The 22,991-nt window shown below is 41.6% G+C and overlaps 2 protein-coding genes across 3 annotated transcripts; both read right to left on the reverse strand.

Annotated features, from left to right (window-relative positions):
• Positions 1-6,242: 6,242 nt before the first annotated feature.
• Positions 6,243-11,096, reverse strand: ruvbl2 (RuvB-like AAA ATPase 2). The gene is made up of 14 exons (XM_053441340.1): positions 10,989-11,096; positions 10,032-10,089; positions 9,854-9,909; positions 9,599-9,740; positions 9,286-9,415; positions 9,135-9,201; positions 8,887-8,993; positions 8,679-8,772; positions 8,145-8,363; positions 7,728-7,846; positions 7,344-7,463; positions 7,123-7,252; positions 6,856-6,970; positions 6,243-6,599 (listed from the first exon to the last, which is right to left on the reverse strand). The coding sequence occupies exons 2-14, from the start codon at positions 10,087-10,089 to the stop codon at positions 6,574-6,576; spliced, it is 1,383 nt and encodes a 460-aa protein (XP_053297315.1). The 5' UTR covers positions 10,989-11,096; the 3' UTR covers positions 6,243-6,573.
• Positions 11,097-16,353: 5,257 nt separating this feature from the next.
• ftr83 (finTRIM family, member 83) lies at positions 16,354-21,241 on the reverse strand. 2 transcript variants are annotated; one of them, XM_053441327.1, is made up of 8 exons: positions 20,560-21,241; positions 19,793-19,888; positions 19,356-19,589; positions 18,931-19,090; positions 18,739-18,795; positions 18,111-18,179; positions 17,618-17,684; positions 17,208-17,346 (listed from the first exon to the last, which is right to left on the reverse strand). In XM_053441327.1, exons 1-7 carry the CDS (start codon positions 21,133-21,135, stop codon positions 17,632-17,634), a joined length of 1,245 nt encoding a protein of 414 aa, XP_053297302.1. In that variant the 5' UTR covers positions 21,136-21,241; the 3' UTR covers positions 17,208-17,346; positions 17,618-17,631. The 2 variants fall into 2 exon arrangements, with proteins under 2 accessions (XP_053297301.1, XP_053297302.1); XM_053441326.1 differs by lacking the exon at positions 17,618-17,684 and having other exon boundaries at positions 16,354-17,346.
• Between the last annotated feature and the right edge of the window lie 1,750 nt (positions 21,242-22,991).

A 22,991-nucleotide genomic window follows, 5' to 3' on the forward strand; every position in this document is an offset into this window, starting at 1 on the left:
TGCGCTCATGTATCCAGAACTTCGAGCTGAATCCTTTTTGCTGGGACAATAAACATCGACAAATTTATCGCACAGAAGAGGTCAAGATCTGTTTCCACAGAGAACATCATGCAGCTGAGAGATTTCCCGCCTCTTCCTTCCCCTTGTTGAGCATCTCTGCTCTCATGTGTCAATGGATGGTCAGGCCTGCGGAGGCAACTAACCTTGAGCTGTCAGTGTCTGCATTAATGCACGGCTCTGCATGTATTACCGTGTCATTAGAGAAGCCGACACATGTTTCAGAGGAAGCAGGAGATGTCCTCCTCCTCTTTAGTGTCTGCCCATGTGGAATGAATAAGAGATGTGCTTCATGGTGGTTGAGCAATGTCAATGAAGGAACCAACGCAAATGATTCAAGAAGACGTAAATGGCCAGTAATGGTCAGGCGTGCTGTCACTGGAGCCACAGTAGCAGAAGACGTCATGACCCTCCAGCTAGTTCTAATGATCACTCCTCATCTCCCATCGCGCCTTGAAGCAGGGGCTTCATTTCAAACTGTGCCAGCGAGGTCCCCGCTGCGATGGGGGATTAATTTGATTTGCATGCTTACTAACAAGGATGTAACGCAAATTGACAGTGGAATAGTGTTAGCGCGAGTGTGCTAGTTATGTGCCGCAGTGGGTTCAGTGTCGCGGGTGCAGCAAGACGAAGTTATGAATACCAGAGTTCTCTGAATTAAACATGAGCTTATGCTTGACTTGGCAAAGCGTGAATGATGTTGGTTGCTGTTTTTAGCTCGCTTGTTTCCATATTTAGCTCTACTCTTTCCACTGCAGCATAAACTGATTCAGAATAAACTTCCTCGGCTATTTATGCGTGTGCCTGGGTGTACACGGGGAGCATCTGCATTCATGTGATCCACACGTGAGGAGGTGGCGGGGGAAGCAGCTTTGTGAATGACTTAAGTGCGTATAGTGCAGAGTGCAGGCTGGGGCAGTGAATGGCAACAGCTCTGTTTGAATGGAAGCAGAAGAGCAAGTTACATTGTGTACAGATGGTATGTACACGCCTACACTCATAACAAAAAGCTGTGTCTCTGCCGGGTTGCACGCAGGTGTGTGCAGCCGAGAAACCACAAATGCACCGATGCATCAAATAGTACACACCAAGACGAGCACAAAGAAGTGAATGTGCACATAGAAAACTACTCCGAGAAGAGCTTAAGTGCTCAAATTAGTTAATTTCAGTTTTACATGTCATTAAACCTGGATCGCGCATAGGCTATATTTACTCATAATGTGCCATGTAATTAAAGGTGCTTAAATCAAGGAGAAAATCATGCATATAGTTAATGTTGCTCTTCCCTGGGTAATTAAGTGCTCCCTAATTGGGTGGAATCAGTTATGCTCTAATATTTTCGCAGTAGATGGTCTGAATAAGCTCGGTCGTCTTGTCAGTGTGGTCAGTAAAATGATTTGGGTAAATCAAGCTCAGCGCTCGAACCCTATTTCTTAAGGTCCCGGACAGATTGGATTGTACTGACCCCTGCACAGGGAGTTAGTGCCTCAACCTTCAGGGTGAAGATACAGGGTCCCATAGGCCTGAAAGATACAAACTCTTCTTTGTCTGTATGGCAATTAATATACTAAACTTGCATGAATCCTAGAATGAGCATGGGCAGCAGTGGTTAGTAGTGTCGCCTCACATCAAGATGGCTCACGGTTAGTATCCCACCGTGGTTGGCTCTTTCTGTTTGAAATTTTCTATGGGTACTCCAGCTTCCTCCCACAGTCCAGAGACATGCAGATTGGGGTTAGGTTAACTGAAGACTCTGAATTGACCATAGATGTGAGAGTGGATGGTTTTGTCACTATATGTTGGCCCTGCTGTCACGGGTGACCTCTCCAGGGTGTACCCCGCCTCTCGCCCGATGCTGGGATTTGCTCCAGCTACAGATTTTGTCTTGTTACACTGTAAGAACAAGGGGCCCCTGTGTTGACAACGATCAAACATCAAAAGAAACCCACTATCTATAGAACCTTTATTTATATGAGATATCATCCATGTATTCGTCAAACTTCCGCTGAACTAAGACTCATTTGCCTCAGGCTTCTTTGCATGCTCTGCTCTCTCCTCTCACTTCACCTCACCTCTTACACAACCAGACAATCCAGAGCCGAGCGCTGTAAACCACGAATGAATGAATGTCACTGAAGGAGCGAACTGAAATGAGGGATAAATGAGTTTGATAGATTATTCACGAGTGCAGGTTGCACTGTGATGGTGAAACTGAGTGCATGTTGCCTCTCGTGCTACAGATAAGTCCACCCCAAGAAACTTTGATTGTCAAGTCTAGAAACTCATTGGATCAAACAGGAGTAAAAAGGTCTCGACGGCAAATTTCCCAGAGGTGGTTTAAGAAGACTAATTAAAATATTAGCATGGAGCTATTGTAATGAAATCTGCTGGCAAAAGTGCTCATTACAATTTCCTCAATTACTTCAAAGCCATCTGTTATATTAATCATGTAACATATTCATAATTACTAAGTTCTTTGTGTGTCTGTCTCTTAATCCTGTTCTCCAACCTCAAATACTACACACATTCAGCACCATATGTGAAAGAACAGTACGCTGCAGATCGAATGACCTCATTCTCTGCTTTTACCACAGGAATCACCGGCTCCTCCTGTTCACATATGGCAGTGAGACAGAGAGGATGAAGATTTATTTTTTCTGGAAAACCTCAGGAAATGGACTCAAATCCTGTCCATTCATGCGCCTCACATTTCAAATGATGCCGAAACCCTAAAATCCAATTTAAGAAATGTGATGAAATAAAAAAAGACTGTGGCAAGAGAGACAATAATAAATAGTATAGTATGGTCGTGTAGAAAATATGCATAAGGACTGGGAGAAAAATGAACGTATGATTCTTATGTGTGATAGTGTTATTGTATTGAGACTGGTCGTGACCTCTTTTCCAAAGTAACACAGCTGTGGGTGTGCGTACACTGTGTGTGTGCACAGGGGTTGATGAGAGGTCAAGTCAGGAGTCAGGTGGAACCGGGAAGTCACGACAGATAAAGAAAAGAAGTCAAGAAAATATCAAAAATCTGCACAAGTTGTATTGTTACCGTAGAGTCTAGAGTAGACCGTATATAAAAAGTAAACACGTTCACAGGGTTTTAGCTTTTGAAAGCTGAAGCCGTTGGTGGTGACACAAGTTATTAAATCCATCTTTTGGCTCATGTGTTGTGATGGTTGGATTTTCCGCAGCATCTGCTTGTTTGGTAAAATCCCACCTTGACAGGAATTCTATTTTCTAATCCAACCTTTGATTGACAATATCTAGGATCAATTGAATGGATCCTGGAGCTGATTCATTTCATGACCGATGGTGATTCTGATGTACACACATTTAGCTAATGACCTTCGTTAGACTAGAAGAAATATTCCGTGAACTCTGACAGGGTCAATAGTGTGGAAAGGCTTTCCTGCCTGTCCCTGTGACCCAGGGTGAAGGTTTGTAAAGTCCCTCACTGGTTTCTGTCTGGTCTATAGAATTACATTGGCTAGTTACAGTAACAGATGTGAGAATACTGGCATCGTCTGACCGTGGTGGGGCACCCAAATCTGTGCAGCAGGCAAAATGCCACAATGTGTTAGCATGCTGTGCAGCCTTGTAGCCTGTGGACAGTGGTGTGTGGAGACAAAGAGTGGGAGCCAATCCAGGAAAACACACAGCCACAGGGGCTGAGCCGAATGTTATCTGCAAACAACGGAGTCACATTGACACTGCAGAGAAGGAAATGTCTTCAGGTCAGGTTTATTCTGATGAATATTAAATACAATAGAGACTGTTGAGACTGGAGATAAATATGTGCATGGGAGAGACAGTCAACAAAACTGCTGCTGTGAATTCTAAATACAAAGATTCATCACAAGAGAGAAGGATCACACACAAACACACAAACACACACACACACACACATTTCACATTTCAATGACATCACATTGCATTGGCTTAAATTGATTTCCTTTCTCTAACCTTAATCATAATTACTACTTGCCTAACCTTAACCTTAACCTAATCTAAACCTTAGCCTAAACGTAACCTTGACCTTCCCTCAACCTAAAACTAAACTAATCCTAACCTTTAACAAAACCTGAAACTAAAACCTTAACCTAAACCTAAACCTTAAACTTATCTTTAACATACACCTTAACCTAATCTTCTCCTAAATCTAAAATATTGAATCGCCTTACAATTTGATAATTTACATTATGAGGACTTATGAGGAATTTCCATTATGAGGAATCTTTTCCCCTTAAGGAAGACAGGTCTCCACAGTGTGAGTAATACCTGGACCACACAAACACACACCTTGTTTTATGTAAAAACAGCTGAACCCTCACAAAGTTCATCGCAGCTTCGATCCAACTCATGAATCCATCAGATGCAGTCGTAGGCTGCAGCAGCCGACAGCAGCCTCGTGGGACTGAGGGGGATTTATGGGATGTAGGCAGCAGGGTGGGTAATCCACGCAATCCTCACTCCCACCAGCACTAAGCATGAAATATTTATCTCCATGAAGGAGAGAGTCTGTACTGGTCTCATACTCAGTGCAGGTAAAACTGATTAAAAATTGACATCTAATTTGTCTAAATGAGAAGCAGCGTCTTGCTGGTGGATTCTGGGATAGTATTCATACGAGGAAGCACAGCTGTGGGTTTCATAGAACTACTAAGGGTATAGCACCAGCAGGCAGGGTGTTAGATTGAGGTGTGGAGTACAAAACAATGAGACACTTTTAATAAATGAAATGATGCAACAGGAAGATATTTATAGGTTTTCAGCAGTGCAGTGCAGATCTCTTGCTTATTGTGAAGCCACGAAGGAACTGTAGAGACTCCCATTCATCTCACCCATAGACTGTATATATCTCACCCCAGTTTGCATCTTGAACTGTGCGCAGAAAATCATTTCTGCAAGAAAGGTCTTTGGGTGCCACCTGGTGGTAGCTAATTCAAATGTATGACAGATTTCTGAAGGGCTCATTTATCATTTTTAGAATGGTGTTATTAGTTTGTTTTTCTTACAATGGCCTACACTCATTTCTATAGATTTCGTATATATCTTTCCAATTTTATTTTCTTACCTTGCAGATGTTAACACAGTAAACGAAAAATATGTTATATTTACGGAGCCAAAACAAAATTACTGTAGATGAGACTGTGACTTGCTGCATTTACTCTTCATATATATAAATAGAACCTTGATGCAATGAATTCTAAATTCTCCCACATATCTGCTGGAGATTCTCAGGGAGGATCAAGCTGCTGACACATCATTTCCCAGGTGTGAACCACAGGGTGTGAACACATACAAGGTGTGATGGATGAAAACAGGGTTGACTAGTGCTGCATATTTATATCTGAAGCTACCCTTTTCATGTATGTATAGTGAAAATACAGTATATAGTTTTGTATTGCACTACAGAAATTATAATTCATCTAGCAGCATTTCTGATTGAATAATAAACCAAATTGGAGTCAGGTGCTACTTGATGTAGGCGTCACTCTTTTTGGTGCAGTGGAATCTTAGTATTTTTGGTCACTGATCTGTAAATGTTCTTGTTGGGAGACAAATGTCGTGATGCAAGAGTTGATCCTGAGATGAGGATGACAGTGTCTAAAAAGTTAGCGCATTTTTGGTGTGATGTAAACTGCTCTGCATGGCTCTATGTTGGTAAAGACAAGCGTGTTCAATTTGTTTTAATCAACTCATTATAAATATGGCCTTTGTAAGTGTTTGGTGCAATCAACTAAACCAGGTACTCAACTATCGACATATAATTGTCATGGTTCACATTTACGTTCACATGTCTAATCCACATGGTCTGTGGATTGCGGTGCCTTTACACAGCATAACATTGAAATAAAAATGTTTGTTTATAAATATGAAAAAAATGTATACAGCTTATATATAAAGATGTTTATGTATTATTTCTGAGGAGTTCCAGAGAGGTTTTAGTCATACATTCAAAGGGTTGTGTATAAGACCCAGAACCCTGGACTAACAACTGTCTGGGTCTGAAATATTTCAAGGCAACTGAACTGAGTGAGATGCGTAAAACTAGTTTGACTTGGTGATTTAAGGTTCATTTGTATAAAATGATCTAAATTGAAACTAAACTTGTTGTGACGGTCTAACCAAATGATAACGTCTCTTGTAGCAGTGAAGACAAAGAAAAAAATGAGTGTGCTTATAAAAGCCTGTTTATTAATTTTCATAAAAATAAACCATTGTTAAGACAATAAACCAAAAAATAACAGAGGAAGGAATATTCCTGCTTCAAGGCCGCAATGATGAACAGAAACCTGCTAAATTCTGAATTATGCCAAATTTCAGTAAATACATTTGAAATCAAAACATGGATACGAGAGAAGTTGAACAGAAAAGAAACATGTAACATCTTCAATGTAATTCAATGCAATGTTGCAATTTAAGTAGAATCAATGGCTCAAAGCCCAATGGACCATCAACAACATCAAAAGTTCACAGAGTGCGAAAACAAAGCAGTCGTCTTCATTACGAGGTATCCATCGTGGGCGTTTCTGAAATTAAGAGAGAGAGCGAAAACAAATATATCAAATTTATTCACAAAATAAGTTTTACAAGTTCTTATTTGACTTTATAACAAGGTCTTATATTTGACTCTTAACTGAAAGGAAGAGCTGAACAATCAGCATGATAGGGAACAGGTTCATAGATCATGTTTGAGCAAATTTAATTTGCTAACCCCGGGTAAAAGTCGGTTTCAGTATTTTATTGCTTTGATTGAACTTTTAAGAGGATTCGGTGCAAACTCACGTGTTTCATTAAAGAGGAAAGAATCCTGATACTCCTTCATGTACTGAGAGGATCTGGCCTCGTCCAGGAACAGAGAATAGACCCGTTTGATGTCCTCCACCTGCACTTCTGTCCCCTGAAAAAGACACCACACAAAGATGACCACAACACTTGGCTAATGGAGCTTAAAATTAGTGAAATATCATCAGTCTGGATTTTAAGAGATGGTTATAGATGTTAACGACATGTTTTTTCCATGTATTACAGCTGTGTTCCCTGTGAGCTTACCTTGCGCTTGCGACACACCAGCCCTGCGGTGGTGATCAGCTGAATGGCGTAGCGCAGCGACGTCTCCATGCCGATGCGAGTCAGGACGGAGTGAGCCTCGTCGCTCAGCTCCACGTCCTCCTCCTCACACCTGAAATAAGAAAACAATCAGATTTAACGAGTTCCTAGAATGGAAAGACAGACACAATGTTTGTGGATGGAGGATCAGAGCAGTTTCTCACCGGATCTTGAGGATCTGCTTTGTTTCTTTTTCGGTGTAAGGAGAGGTGGCAATGATGAGCAGGCGATCCAGCAGGTCGATGGGGATGCCATGAGGACTCTGATAGTTTGTGCCGCGGATACTGAACGAGAGGATATTAAGCGTTATTAATATTCAGTTAAAAGTCAAACAAAATATAATACTTTTATTGTTTTGGTAAAATTATATAAACATTAACCTATATGGATACTTTTTTTATTTAACCACATGACGACTTAAGAAATTAAGTTGTTAATTGTCAATTGTTATTCAGGTAATTTTACAGTGGATAGATGAACAGAAATGTAAAATTAGACAAAGATAAAAAAAACTCAAATGAAGAGATGAAGGCAGATGTGAACAGTACCGGGTGATGCCTCTGTTGGTGGCCATTATGAGAACTGGAGACAGGTCACTCTCGAGCGCACGGTTCAGGAAAGAAAAGCACTCCATGTCCAGCATGTGGACCTCGTCAATAAATAACACCTGGAGCCACAAACATGGAAAATCAGCCAAGTGCAATCATAGAGACGAGACAGACAAAAACTCACACACACAAGTGTACTTCTATCTTAGTGAGGACACTCATTGGTAAAACGCATTCCCTAGCCCCTTACCTTAACCATCCAAACTAAATGCCTATCCCTAAGACAGCTCTCTGAAAAAGTGAGGGCCGGTCAAAATATACTCACTTTCCAAAAACGTCCTCAATCTGGAGGGTCTATGCTTAAAATGGTCCTCACAAAAGGTATAAGTACATGAACACGCACACAACTGTACCTACCCCTGGGATGATCTCTGCTTTGCCCTCTTCCCTCCACTCACACACTTTAGCATTGATCTGCTCGCGGACTTCAGACTTGATCTCCCCGGTGTCTCCGGAGAAGAGAGCCAGGAAGCCTTGTGTGCGGCTGTTGATGACGTCGATCTCATGGAGGGACACTGTGTGGACCACCTCTTTCCTCTTCTGCAGCTCCCCCTCTGGACACTGCACAAACTGTGTCTGTAGAGATACGTTGGGAAAATGTGGTTAAAAAATGAATGCACCCACTTTTCAGAAAATACAGTTGTAAGATTCATCAGTTAATTTCAAATGAGGTAAAACAGGTAAGAGGTCAGGATCATAATCATGCTTGCCTTATCCTTGTGCATTTTAAAACCTAACAATACTGCTTTGAACATAAAACGTGTCATTTTTTAACAACACAATTCAGTTTTAAAATGAAAAAGCAGTAAAGTGGCTATAATAGTGAAACGATCTTTTGTTGTTTGTCAGTATGAGTTACAGCTTCTGGGTTTTAGTGATGTGAAAACAAACCTGAGCTCCCATGGCATCATAGTCTCGGGCTCTGGTGAAGGAGCGGCCGAGCTTGCTGATCTTTCCAGTGGCTTTGTCAATGGTAATAACATCTCTGAAAGACCAGAGAGAAATACAGTTCAAATTCCAACCGGCCGTCCAATAAGGCCTGAGTGTTGTGAAACTATAGATTACATAAAAACCATCAGATTTGAAGAGATGAACTTACCCTGCTTGAACCTTCTCTTTACTGAGACTGTCAATCATCTTGTTGCCTAAGTCGTATATTGTCTCCATCTCGGTCGTCTTTAGAGTCAACTTGCCTACCTTGGCGCCCTGATAGAGGGAAAAGTGTTTTTTAGTAAAAGGATGATCCAAGAGGGTTGTTTGTTTATTAATGACGAGCAGGGTATATATACATTTATCCACAAATATTTGCAAAGTGGAGAAAAGCTGAACACGGTGTTAACGACCTACCGTTCCAGTGGCTGGTCTATCAATCTGGATTTCCACCACCTCTCCTTCAATAATCTCCGTTTCTTCTCTATAAAAACAGACAAAGAGTGAACAGGGATACGTTTTATACCGCAAGAATTATAAAACTCAAATATTGTCTTTGCACACTCACTTGATCCTCACTCCAATAGCTTTTCTAAAAGATTGGCTGAGTGACTCGGTCTTGCTCATCTCCAGAGAGAAGATCTCACTGCCAGCCAGTGCTGTGAAGGGGGTATCTGGGCCGAGAGACTGGGCAATGCCTGCAGTTAAAAGAAAGTTGGAAATGAATCAAGACTTAGCCAAACAATCTGGGAGCAGGAACTCTTGCTTTACAAACATGCAATTTAAGCTAATGACACATCAATGCACGGAAACAGTAACACTTCCAGGGGAGGATGATGAAATTACATTGTGTTCTGAAAAACTTCCAGTGAGGCCCTTACCCATAGCAATGGCAGTCTTTCCTGTGCCAGGTTGGCCAGCAATCAGTACTGCCCTGCCAGCAATGTGGCCATCTTTGATCATCTCCAGAATGACCCCCGCTGCCCGACGGGAGGCCAGCTGGCCGACCATCCCCTGAGACACCTGCGGGTGAAGAGGATAAAAATAAAAAAGGTATCGTTGAGGCTAAATTCAAAACATATTCATGCACATAATGTAATCCTACATCTTCACACCATGATCTAACTTCACTCTACCTGTCTCGGCTCCAAGGCATCATCCAAACCAAGGCCACGGATGTGAGAATGTGCACCTGAACACAAGATAAATCAGGTTAATATTAACCCCCTTCGGTAGATGATGCTCTTTGAATCAGTTAACAGTCAACAGACCAGTGAAAATAATTTAGATATTTTACATAAAATACATTCTTACCAATCCTCTCGATCCGCATGATGTCACGGACCTCGGGAACCTTTGGAGTCATTGCCATCTGCATCGAGTAAAAAACAGGTAAAACATGTGTCCTGATAAAAAAATAGCCCCAATATAAAAAATACTAGCCCCACATGTTTCTGCCTTCCATAACTTTTGAACGATCATTAAATGAAAAGAACAAAATGGAACAAAGCCGCTCCGGACCATCGGTCTTATATACAAGCACTTTTCTCTAACCTTATTCACAAAACGTGGATAATCTTCAAACATCAGGTTCATGAGGGATTCTGTCTCGTGTCACGCAAACCATTTAAAATCCTCTAGTACAGAGTCATTACCTATATTTGTTCATGTTAGTTCCTAACGATCCAACATCGTAGAAACTGGTTCTCATCAGGTCTGTTCTCTTGAGTTGTTCGCTCATGACATGTGTCGATGCTGGTGTGGTTTTCTACTTCTATCACCTCATATTAAAGTAACATCGCAGCAGAAACTGAATTAACTCAACTCGTGCTTTGGTCAGTCGGTTGTCATAGTGACGGTCCTAACGTCTGCATCAACACACGAGTGACTCGGCAGCCATGTTAGCCAAGACGCTGTGGCTTTCAATGTGTTATCTTTCATTTATAACTTCCCTGTGAACAACAGACCTCCGAGGTGTCGGTGAACGCAACTTGACATTAAGTGTCACGCGGAAGCCACGACTCGAGCCTGCGATCATCACCACAGCGATAGTCGGGCGACATGTGATGCTAACGCTGGCTAATGTTGTCTTAGCACTCTAGCTAGCTCCGTTCACAGGTTTCTGTCTTCTGCAGCCGCTCTTACAACGAGTTCGCAGCGCTGAAGCCAGCGGGAAGGCTTCAACTCAAACCATGTGTTTGGTGATAAAAAGACGCAAACGTTTCTAGTGTAGCTCATTTATTTAATCTGTTATATGAAATATACACTCACCTCTGCGGCCACACTTGTGAAAATGTGGGAATGCGGCGCTTCTTTCTGAGTTGTGCGCAGGGGAAATGTGTCCGGGGAGAAACGACGTGCTGTTTTTTCTGTCTGCTGGCTTTGAGTGTTCACTGCCTTCTGGTGTTCCACTTCAAATTGAAATCATGACAACTGGTGATTTGTTGTCTTTATTCAAGATGTTGCCGACTCGGAAGTGCGGTGACTACGGAAGAGGATTAGGGCCACTGTGGAAAAAACAAGTGAGTTCTGAGTTTAAAGTCAGAATTCTGAGATTAAAGTCAGAATTCTGACTTTAAACTCAGAACTCACTTGTTTTTTCCACAGTGGCCCTAATCCTCTTCCATACGGTGACCTACTTAAGGTGTCGATAAAATAAATATCAAACAAGAGCCGAAACGAGGTAATGTAATTTATTTAGCCTTCACGTTGAGACAACAATATAAATAATATGGGTAAAAAAAAAAAAATACAGTACAAAATACTTCAACGCGTTTCGAAACGACATAAAGTAATATCAGCTTCTGGACTAATGACGATCTCATCACGCCACCAAGCCGCTTTGATGATCGGTGCGCTTTACCTCAATAACGCGTTTTTTTACTTTGTCCGCTGTTTAACACCTGATGTGGTTTAAGGCGACGCCCATGTTATCTGGTGATAGGCCAAACACAGAATAAAACCTGCAGATCTAATAACAGGCTTTACAAACTGATGCTCATCCTTCATAGGAGACGGTCAGCAGACGTGATACACAACATAGATCAAAAGTGACCCGGATCAGTTTAAATGTTCTGTATCTTTGCAGTGAATGAATTTCATCATCAGTATTTCAGGTAATCCCCAATTAACTTGTTCTCGATCAACACAATTTCTCATTTTAACTTTTCCTTGGTTACTTTTTGAATAAAAATCATATTTGGATCACTACCCTTCTAATCCACAACATGGGTCAAAAATGAGCCGTATTCATCTCCTGTGTTAATTCACAGGGGGTGTTTCTATGCTTTATTTTTGAAATAAATGTATTTTGTCATTTAATATTCTAAGTATTCATTAAATATCTTGTTCTTGATTACCACAAATCGTTATTTTCCTTTTCCTTTCTTACTTTATAAACAAACGTAATGTTTGTATTTCTACTTCACTAATACACACATGCCGTGTTGTGCAAGTTCACACCTCTCATGAACTATTTCAAAGTTCAGTTCATAAAAGTAAACATGAATAGTTCACGTTCATAGTTCACCATTTAAATTCTGAACTAGTTCATAGTTCGGTTCATTTCATAGTTTTAAGGTGGAGAGTGAGAATGAAAGACTTAACTTGCTTTTTGAAGAAAACTCTAACCATCACTACCCCTTGCCTTTACTGTCAGAATCTTTATCAGACAGTGTGTAAAAATCCCTCAGATAATAATAAGGTGCATCCGATGTAGTCGCTGAGTCTGCTTTCACTTGCCATTTTTTATATGAGACCGAGAGCTGTTGTGTTGCAGGTATGGCCTGCCCCTTTAAGGAAAGTTTTTAGTGTGTGACGTAGTGCACCTGGGTATTGTGGGAAAAGGCGCTAAAAATGTGTGTATAACTAGAAGTGAATGACCACCTAGACGTGATGCGAGTGTTGCTCCTACTGTGTTTCCGAGAAATAAAGTTGCCGCATTCCAAGTAAAGAAACGTCTCCTCCTCCTTCTTCACGGAGCGGTCCGCTCGGATAGTTACCGGCCAGACAGCGAGCCAAGATATCAGTGAGCTGAGCTCCCAACTACGGTTCGGAGCAGAGAAACTGGCCAGAGAAGAAAACGCTTGGAATACGTTGCTTGTTTGGTCTACATTTGTGTACAATGAATCATGGGTAACGTAGTGCGAAGTCGAGTTAGTTGGTTTAGGTTAGGCTACATCGCAGACATTTTACGCGCACTGTCCTTAAGTTGCGTTCAGTTCATCGTTCTCATAAAAATGAACGTGTTCTATTAACGCGTTCTTTTGAACTTGTTCATGCACAACACTGCACACTTGCTAGCTGCTAGCTAGCTAGCTTCTTTTCTGGCTAGCAACCATAGCTAGATCAGCATAATAAAACTCGAAATGTAACAGTATAGACGGATTGATATGCATTTGAAAATATGCTTTTTTTTATTCAGAGTGTTAGTACGGCTGGTCGCGATCATTTAAGACCTACGGTTGAAATGTATGAAGAACAGTAGAAGGAAAACGAGGAAGCAATTTTTGGTCTGGATTATGTGTCTGAAAGCTCTGATGCTGAGGACCAGGTTCAAGCTGAAGTTGTGGGTGTGTCCTGGAGTCCAGCTCTTCTAAATGGAGAATTCTCCTTTGATGACATTGATGTAGTAGATGAGTCTTCTATGTAATCAAAGCAGCCTTCTCCCAGCAACGGGAATATATTCAATACACGTGTTTGGTGTGTGCACATTGTAATGATCACTAGAGTCAAACGAAAGCCATTTGCGTGGATGCGCGGGCCATGCGTATGTATTTTCATAACTCCCTGTTTCTGAATGATGAGCATCAGTTTGTAAAGCCTGTTATTAGGTCTGCAGGTTTTATTCTGCGTTGGGACTATCACCAGATAACGTGGGCGTTGCCTAAAACCACATCAGGTGTTATACAGCTGACAAAGTAAAAAAACGCTTAATTCAGGTCAAGCGCACCGAGTATTTTGTACTGTCTTTATTTTTGTAGCCATATGATTTATATTGTTGTCTCAACGTGATGCGGACAGGGACACATTACATTAACTCGTGAAGGGTTTTTGTTTGAAGTTTTATTTCCACAATACCTTCAGTAGATCACCGCACTTCAGACACAGGCGCTTTGTGAAAATGACGAATCTGTGACCGAGTCTGAATATAATATAATAAAGATAACCTATCCCCAGTTGCCGTGATCCCCAGTTAAAGTGGAACAGCAGCGGCAAAGAATAACGACGGGGCAACAGCACAGACACAGAAACGTTTGTTGTCTCCATCACATGTTCCCTCTACTTTCCTGTTTATGAAGAGGATGTTTGTTATTTGAAAGGTAGGGAAAGAACACCGGAAGTGGCACAAAGATAGATGTGTTAGTAGATATATTAGCAGTTGGTTTACGTTTGTTCCTGTTGAGTGGACTTCACTACTTGAAGGCAGGAACAATTAATTTACTGGGCTACATAGTTCATGCTTTACCCTTTTGGAGGATCGCAACATTTACGTAGGCCATACTTTACACAGTGTAGGCCTTACCAAACCAATGTGGCCTTAACAAACGTGGCCTTACCAAACAAATGTGTACCATGTGTGGGATAGGTCAATTTGTTCAGGGTGGTTCCCTGTGCTGTGTCTGAAGTCATCAATCCTTAATAAAAGCGTTAATTTCTTTGAGGGGCCAAAGCCTCAGATAAGATGGAACACCAAGTCAAAGCAAAAATACTTTTAACCATACGATAGTTCACCCAAAAATTAAACTTCACTCATTATCTACTCACCACTATGCTGATGGGGGTGGGGGGGGGGGGGGGGGGGGGGGGGTGAAGTGTTTGGTTCCACACTTATAGGAGTCTCAGGGGTAAACAGTGAAGTAGACAAATCCAATACAATTGAAGTTAATGGTGACCGATTCTTCAAACGTATAAAAACAACAGAAACACTCGGACTCTTGGACGACACCACCGGATCAGTAGGAAGTTTTTTTTCTGTTGACTTACACGTTTTAAAAAGTTATTTCTAATATTAAATTATAGAGAATTTACAATCGATTGTATTAGACCTAAATTGTATTGTGGACTCAAACACTTCACCCACCCCTCCATCGGCAGAGTGAGTAGATCATGAGTGAATTTTCATTTTTGGGTGAACCCTCCCTTTAACATGGTTTTCAAGATCTACCAACAGTGACACACCTTCTCACACATGAAGCTCTTTCCGGATCAACATTCTTGGTATGAGCTGCATGCCTTTCCCCACTAGATGTAGCAAGACTCACCAGTTATTTCACAAGTTGATGAATGAACAGGCAGAGTGACTACACGCCAAAGTTACACAACAAAGGTTCACTGCATTTCACGGCAGACAGTTATAGCTAACTATTCTGTATTTGGTTTTATTTCAACTATTTTGCACTATTTATTTAATCATGTGAGACTATTGAGATATCCGATCTCAATTTCAACAGAGACCTGACAACATTGATCAGCAAATAAAAGCAACGCAACAAGGATTTAATAAATAAAAGCTACATAACAAGGATTAAATAAATAAAACCAACAGAACAAGTATAAAATAAATAAAGCAACACAAAAAGGTCATAACAAATAAAAGCTACATAACAAGGATTAAATAAATATAAGCAACACAACTTCATCCGAACAATAACAACAATAAAACTTCTTATCTCACAATAGCTTGTTTTGTAGTGGGAGTGTGAAGTTTGTTCTCTCAGTCTGCTCGCTCTCCTTTAGTGAAATATTTAAATCAACATTACAATTATGATGAACAATAGGAGTGGATTCTCAGGGGGAGTTTTTCATATCCTCTCTGCAATACCTTCAAAGTTATCCCCTTGAGGCTGCAGTTTTAGGATTCCAACCTACTTCATTTCACAATGACAGGAGGGCGATACTGAAATTTACAGTCTGTTCACAAACCACCTTTCTGTTTGTCATTGTCCCCCGTTGTGGTTTATATAGTTGTGTGATATAAGCATGGCTTACATTTAAATGAAAGTCATGCTTTGTCAGGCTTCTAAAATGCCTCCCAGTGCAGAGAAAATGGCCACCAGGCTGGAGTACAGTCAGACTTTTTCTTCTCCTACAGTGATAGAGTGATACTCTACTTTCCCAGTGACTTTTGAGATGATAGATATTGACAGAAACCCGACTTTTAATGAATAACTAGGTGATAAGGATCTTTACTGTCAGATTGGGCTGTGCCTTAGTTCAGCAGACCACACTACTCCTTGATGAGTTTCAACCATGTGTGAACTCAGGAGCTCTCGGTTACGCCCCACCTATCTCTGTACGATCCCTCTCAAAGCTCTCAGACTTCCACAAAACCAACACTGCTGTTAACGCACAAAGATGTTGTCTCGCTCTTGTACCGTATCAAGTTAATTTTATTCATCTTATGTGTTGGCAAAAGTGATGCAAGCCGTTTTTAATAGTTCTTGTGACGTAATATTTGTGTTTTGTGGTCATACAGAGCAGAGAGCTGAACCATAGAGATGTTATTGGAAAGTTACTTTTTCCCACAAAGTGAATTTGGTTTGTTTTGTTTTTTAAAAATTTGCCTTAAATCTGAGGGTTTTCTCTTATTAAAAGATGCTCGACAAGTGAAAGAATGAATGGAGGGATGGAGGGATACATTAAAACTGTTTTTTATTCATGGTAAGCAGGCAGAGGAAGAATAAACCTGTGGAGTATATGGACGCTAATGAGAATAGCAGGATGGCGTAAAAACACAACTTACAACAGTTTATCTTTGCCTTAAAAAAATGTATTGATAGAAAAAATATGCATCGGCTGCCAATGTAATCTATCCTCTATAAATGATCACAAAATACAGTTCAATCAAGTACAACGTTCATTGTTTTAAATAATTTAAATGCTTCATTCACCTTAGATTCCACACATGTTAATTTGTAGAATATTCACAGTCATTAAAAACAGGTCCCCTGATACTTAACACATATTCTATAGTCTAAAAAGAACATAGCCAATCATGTAAAATGATTAATAACATGTCATTAAAGTGTAGTAATAGTTTTGTTCTCCATGACAATATTGAATCACTGTTGTACATTGATTATCGGAAGTGGGTTATCTAATCAAAGCTGGAGGATGGTGATGGCCGACTCGTACCAAACCCAGAAGCCTGGATAGACAGGTTCACTGAAAGAGGCTTTGAATTTATGGATGAGAGTCATGTTGTCCCCTACAGTGTAGAAAGAGAGGGTTCCCCCAGCGTGGTCGAGGAACACCCCGATACGAGACGAGTAAGGCACCTTGATCTCTATCTGGTCCTTGCTGTGGCGGGCTGAGTAGCTGGAATCCGAGCAGAACAGGCTCCAGGACTTGCGGTTGTATCCGATGCGGCAGGTGTCGCCATAGCCGTTCCTCTTGATGCCTTTGTAGCTGACACCGATGGCTGCCCCCTCCCCGCTCCAGTCAACCTCCCAGTAGTAGGCGCCTCCAGTGAGGGCCTCCTTGCACAGGACCTGGGGCAGGGAGTCAAACCTGGCGGGGCTCTCACCGTAGGACTGGGGGTCTCTCTTGAGGGCAGCTTTCCTGTTCCCTCGAGACAAGTACAGCTGTCTGTAGGCTGTGTTCGAGTCCAGGGTGAGCGGACAGGCATCTAGGAGCGGACAGGAGAGAAAGGGTTTAGCTGAAATTGCTTGTCTTAAATGTAAAGGAGTAAATCCAAGATGGGCAAAGTCCGTGTTTCACAGCAGATAAAGCACCCCTCACCACCAGCTGCAAGGTTGCAGGGGTTAGCAGAAAGTAATTAGGAATCTCTAAATTGTGTTAGATGTTTAACTAACTTCTGTTTTTCAGAGAAATGTGGGGGACATTCTGACTGTACACACAGAACTCAGAATGAACCCCAGGGGTTAGATGTCACCTGCCTGCTGTCTGCAGGTCACAGTTGGTGGGACACCCGGCGGACTCGGCTAGATCGGCCTGGCCTATTATCTGGAATGCCAGAGGTATCGACACTGTTTGTGAGTTTGAGCATTGGCAGATGTCCATCTAACAAAGAGCATACTTGACTATAAAGTGAGACACGCAACCTTTAAGCACCTTCGAGTGTGACCTTAAAGAAGAGGCCCAAAAAAAGAAATAAACTATTCTTTTTTTTTTTATTCTAATAAGACTACGCAGTAAACAACAGCTGTTTTGCACACTCAGTAAAAACATGGGCCACTTAAACTGCAACTCTATTGCTTGCTACAGTATATTAATGATTACTCTGTTTCAACACTGCGCCACAGAGCAGTGACTAAAATATTTTTTCCTGGTGAACCACAAGGTCTGGGCCAGCAGCATCTAATTTGCCTCGTGCAGGGAAAGGAGCAGGAAGAGCCGTGAACTGTGTCAGTGCAGAAAACTGTGACTCACATTTCAGGAAATCCTCCCTGTACTGAGGTTCCTGGACCGGGACAGACTTGTACATGACAGCTTCATCACCTGTGGAAGTGAATATACACACATACATGTCAGTTAAGTCATATTATAAAGTATTATGTTCTGTAACATGATTGTATTAATCAACATTACTACACAAGGAAGTTGTTATATTTTGACAAGCTCGGTAGTGAGAGCTGGTATGTTGTAGCTAGTGTGGATATTCTTTGTTGTATTAACTCAGATACTGTGACTGGTACGATGTCAATGAAGCTGATCTGAACAATTTATGTAAACTTGCTGAAGGTAAACATTTAACCATGTGGCAGCTGAGTGACCTCAGGCTGCCCTCTAATGAATATCATGCTCTGGCCACGACTAAACAAGCAACAGGACGGAACAAAGCCCATTGAGTACAGAGGAAATTGTAAATCCGTTGTACTTTCCTGTGATCAAATCAGAATTTGAGTCCATGTACTTTCTACATACTGGCCTAATGGATTAACTAGAAGAAGTTTGTATAAGATATCTAAAAAGCGGAAGTTCTTTGTATGCATATTATTTCCACATTACTTTGTTGTGCACGTAAAATCAGTGACAGGAAAGTTAATGGCTGACTCACTTTTTATTGAGCGTCTCTTTTTGGATTCGTCCAGTTGACAGAAGGTCATTTTGTTCACTGCAAAGAGAAAAAAAAGAACGAGTTAACAGTTGTGATAAGTTTAGGATTGAAATAATATCAAACCCAACATTTGGGTATTTTTCTGTTACTTCGAACCAAACAAGGTCAGGATGGGCGGCTCCACTCTCTCACCTGTCTTGGCGACCTTGACCAGTTCCTCGTTGCTGAATTCATTCAAGTGCTGTTTCATCTCGGAGACGGCCTTCGTCACGGGGCCGAAAGTGAAGTAGGGGTTGACGGTGACTGTGGGCAGCTCCTCTGCCTCCGTCTGAGCGATCAGCATGTGGTAGGTCTGATGAGGAAAAAGAAACAGCTCATCATTAGGATAATTCTTTTACTTTACATTATACATCACATTTTCAGCTCCGAGTCACATCAAACTGATACACATGTAAAGCTGAAAAAAACATAAAGAATATGTTTTATGGTGTATTTTGTAAGTTTGCCTATAGCTAATAAGCCTAAGTAAGTGTGGCGGTATCCTATTGTGAGCTAGGAACTTTGACCTAACTGAATATAAGGTGTCTTAATGTGTTTGTTCAGCCGTCGTCAGTTACCTGGATGAAGTGGATGTGGTCCTCAGTGCGGGACAGCTGGGTGATCTCGCTGTCTCTCCTCTTCAGGTCAGAGATCTCGTGGGTCAGACGCTCCAGGTGACCCTCGGCGTTGTTGAGCGCCGCCCTCTTGTTGGAGGAGATCAGCTTGGTCATCTCCTGCTGCATCCTCTCGATGGAGCGCATCATGTCGGCAAACATCTTCTCGCATTCCTGCAGCGCCCTTGAGGCCGAGTTCTGCACAGGAGAAAGACGGAGGCATGTTAGACATCAACTGGGGTGTCACACTGGTTTTTCAAGCACACACTTAGGTAAGCTGTCGTCACCCCGACATGAAGGACTGTCTTCTGTACTGCTTAGTTGATTTACTGTCACTTCACTTCCCATCTGGAGTGGTTAGTCTGGTTTAGTCATGCATGATGGATGATAGTGGCACAAACCTTGAGTGAGTCCACTGCTTGTTTTAGTTCCTCCATCTGCTTGAGTCGGTCGTGAATCTTCTCCTGGATCTCAGCCTGGGTGGCGCCCAGCCGTTGCTATGAAGAGAGAGAGAGAACAACAAACTTTGTTTAAATTAATGACACCGATTCATTTTATCTAAACATGAGACTTTATGGCAGCAGTGTACAGCTCCAAAGCGAATGTAAATTGCACAACGTTGTTTGTACGTGCAGGGAGCAGCCTTCTTATCGTGCAGGTACTTCTCAGAAAAGGCTTGAGGCTGCAGTTTATGGGCTTGTTTCACATACTGTAAACTGCTCTCTCAAGCCGTACCTGCCATTGTTCTGCTTGTGCAATGAGCCATGGTGGGTACATGTGCCACCGTTGATTCACAAAACGTTTGTGTACTTAAAAAGCTATGCGCATTTAGCAGTAACAACACACTATAAGACCATTGTCGACACTTACAGTTACATAAAAAGCAAAGACGCAAACCTTGCAATAACAGGACATACATTTACAGAATATTTTTAAAGTTATAATTTGCCAATTGTGTTTACACTATTTCTTTAGCTACAGGTTAATATATTGAGTGAAATATGCATTGCAATAAGTCAAATTTAAATTAGGATCTGCATGAACTGGAATGTGTTCCGGTGTTTATACAACACACGATAAGTCAAATTTAAATTAGGATCCGCATGAACTGGAATGTGCTCCGGTGTTTATACAACACCTGGCCAGGGATAAGTTAAATGTTACCAACCTGCTCCTCAGCCCTCTCCTGCTCGGCAGACACCATGTCGTGACCTTTGTGTTCCTTCACCGTACACAGCACGCAGATGCACATCTGGTCAGTGCGACAGAAAAGCTCCAAACCCTTCTGATGCTGGGGACAGATCTGCCTGTCCAGGTGGCCGATCTCATCCACCAGCTTGTGCCTCTTAAAAGTTGCAGACTCGAAGTGAGGCTTCAGGTGCTTCTCGCAGTAGGAGGCCAGACACATCAGGCAGGTCTTGATGGCTTTATGCTTCTTGCCGATGCAGATGTCACACCCTACATCCTGGGGTCCAGCGTAGTTGTAGTCAGGAGACGGGGGGGGAGGTGGAAAAGTCTCCGAGTTGCGCGGGATGGTGGAGTGCCGGGAGCCCGCCATGCGTCTTGGCGTTGGCCTCTTGTTGTAAGAGACCTTGCACTCTGGGCATTGGAACGAACCCGTGTGGTCAGCATGGTCCCAGTAGGTCTTCAGGCAAATGGAGCAGAAGACATGGCCACATGGGATGGACACTGGATCCCTGAGGTATTCCTTACACAGGTAGCAGCTGTCCTGGTCAGATGACATGAGGGCAACCCGGTGCTGTTCCCTCTAATTCAGTGAAGATGCCGAGAAGAGAGATGGTGACTTGTGTCAGCACAGTAGCAGAGTGATCCCACAGGCACTGCGGCCGCTAGTTATATAGAGTAAACAGAAAGGGAGGTTAAACAGGTTAAGCCGATACCAGTAAAACAAAGGCGGGGCAAGGAAGGACACATGCCTCCATTGGTTACAGAGTCGAAAGAGAATGACTGAAATGTGTGATCATGAGGTTTGGCTTTGTCTATTGTCTCTTCCTGATATGTTTTCTTGTTTTACTCTCACTGAAACGTGCAAAAGAATCAGCATATATCTAGATAGACTACCTGTGTTTTTACTTCTCTGAGCAGGAAGGGAAAGCAAATGATGATTTACATACTGCTCGTTGTATTTGCGTCCCACAGGTAGGTGTGTAAAAGAAGTGCAGAGTTCAGTAGTAGGTAGGAAGTAGATAGGAAACAACGCAGTGTGAAGAAACCCCGGGTGTGTCACTCTCCACCGTTGACCGTGCTCTAATTGCTGAGTGTCACAGATTGCCTGGTGACAGACTGTTCTCTTTGGACATGTCTTGATACCCACTCAAGTCCCAGTACAACCCTGACATTGATATAAAGAGATTATTTTCTTCGCTATGTCTATTAACAATAATACAGATTATTTTCTGCTGGTTAGCTGTGGGTTTCAGACTCATCTGAGGCTGTTGGGTGAAGCCAAATAAACGTGTTAGTTTTGGAAAGACTTGTTTGGTCTTCTTGAGCCACTGTGAGGTTGACCTTCAGCGTAGCCTGTTACTAGTTAATTATTAACTATTTTTACTTTTCCTTTGCATTTCATTACCACAGATTTCTCTTTATTTCTAACCAGGACGCATGGAGTTTTTTGTCAACACTGAAATTCTCTTTTTAAGGTGTAAACTGAATCATATCCCGAATAGAAATATACTTCTTGTGTTGAAAAACCTTCCTCTGTATATTTCACCTCACAGTGAACACACCTCCCTGCCAAAATGGAGTTTCAGTGCTGCTGAAATGGAGATAGGAATGCAACTACACTTGATAGCCCAGATAACAGGAGGGCCGAAAAGCCTACTTAAAAGATTCCATTGTGTTAGAGCCAGCAGGGCCGCAGCAGAGTGCCAGGCAATGCAGGTTCTGTTTTCCATCATCAACACTAACTACAACTGACATGCAACACTAAATGTAGCATCTTATTTGACAAGAATTTCCACTGATAAGGGCAATACTCGTCAACCTTCACTTTACATAGAGAGGACAATATAGTGTAAACTTTTTCTTTACAAAATATGTCTTCTTCAATTCAAATTTGTCCCGAAAAGATTTTTTCTTTTTGTTGTTTTCTCGTTTCAGATAACGTGACCATCAAAATTAGCTTGAACCACTCATCTTAATATGACTACACAAAATTAAGATCAATATTAAAAAATGTGCGGGAATTAATTACACAATTATTTTGTTACATTTGACTACATCAATTGATATTGTAATATGCATGTATCGCACCCATTCACATGTAAATGCAGGAAGTGTGACCGCAAGATTTTTATTGATCGTAACAAATGCAACAACATTTTTTAGTAATGGTTTGAATTGAGTCCGTTTTCAGAGTTTCAGTGCCACAGATGATTGAAAATTTGTTTTGTAGAAAAAAACAGCAGCTTTCAAAATGGCACTTCAGGTGTCCACTTAATGGACATTAATCTTTGTTCAATTACAACGTTTTATTATTGTCTTTTAAGACTTTTTTTTTACTTTGGTCCTCCAACCCAACTGGCCCCTCATAAATCATGAAATCAAATATTTATGGGGAAGAAGGACCTTTAAGCT

This window comes from Pleuronectes platessa, chromosome 15 (assembly GCF_947347685.1).
Source record: "Pleuronectes platessa chromosome 15, fPlePla1.1, whole genome shotgun sequence".
In the NCBI taxonomy this organism is placed as follows: domain Eukaryota; kingdom Metazoa; phylum Chordata; class Actinopteri; order Pleuronectiformes; family Pleuronectidae; genus Pleuronectes; species Pleuronectes platessa.

What these genes read in the sequence shown, in the direction of transcription:
- ruvbl2 (XM_053441340.1), bottom strand. Translation starts at nt 10,089, where the DNA reads ATGGCAATGACTCCAAAGGTTCCCGAGGTCCGTGACATCATGCGGATC. An exon ending in GCTATTGGAGTGAGGATCAA is followed by an intron (nt 9,202 to 9,285) that starts GTGAGTGTGCAA and finishes CTGTTTTTATAG; the next exon opens with AGAAGAAACGGAGATTATTG. An exon ending in TTTCCTCTTTAATGAAACAC is followed by an intron (nt 6,600 to 6,855) that starts GTGAGTTTGCAC and finishes TCTTAATTTCAG; the next exon opens with AAACGCCCACGATGGATACC.
- ftr83 (XM_053441326.1), bottom strand. Translation starts at nt 21,135, where the DNA reads ATGTCATCTGACCAGGACAGCTGCTACCTGTGTAAGGAATACCTCAGG. An exon ending in AGGAGAGGGCTGAGGAGCAG is followed by an intron (nt 19,889 to 20,559) that starts GTTGGTAACATT and finishes CTCTCTTCATAG; the next exon opens with CAACGGCTGGGCGCCACCCA. An exon ending in ACCACATCCACTTCATCCAG is followed by an intron (nt 19,091 to 19,355) that starts GTAACTGACGAC and finishes TTTCCTCATCAG; the next exon opens with ACCTACCACATGCTGATCGC.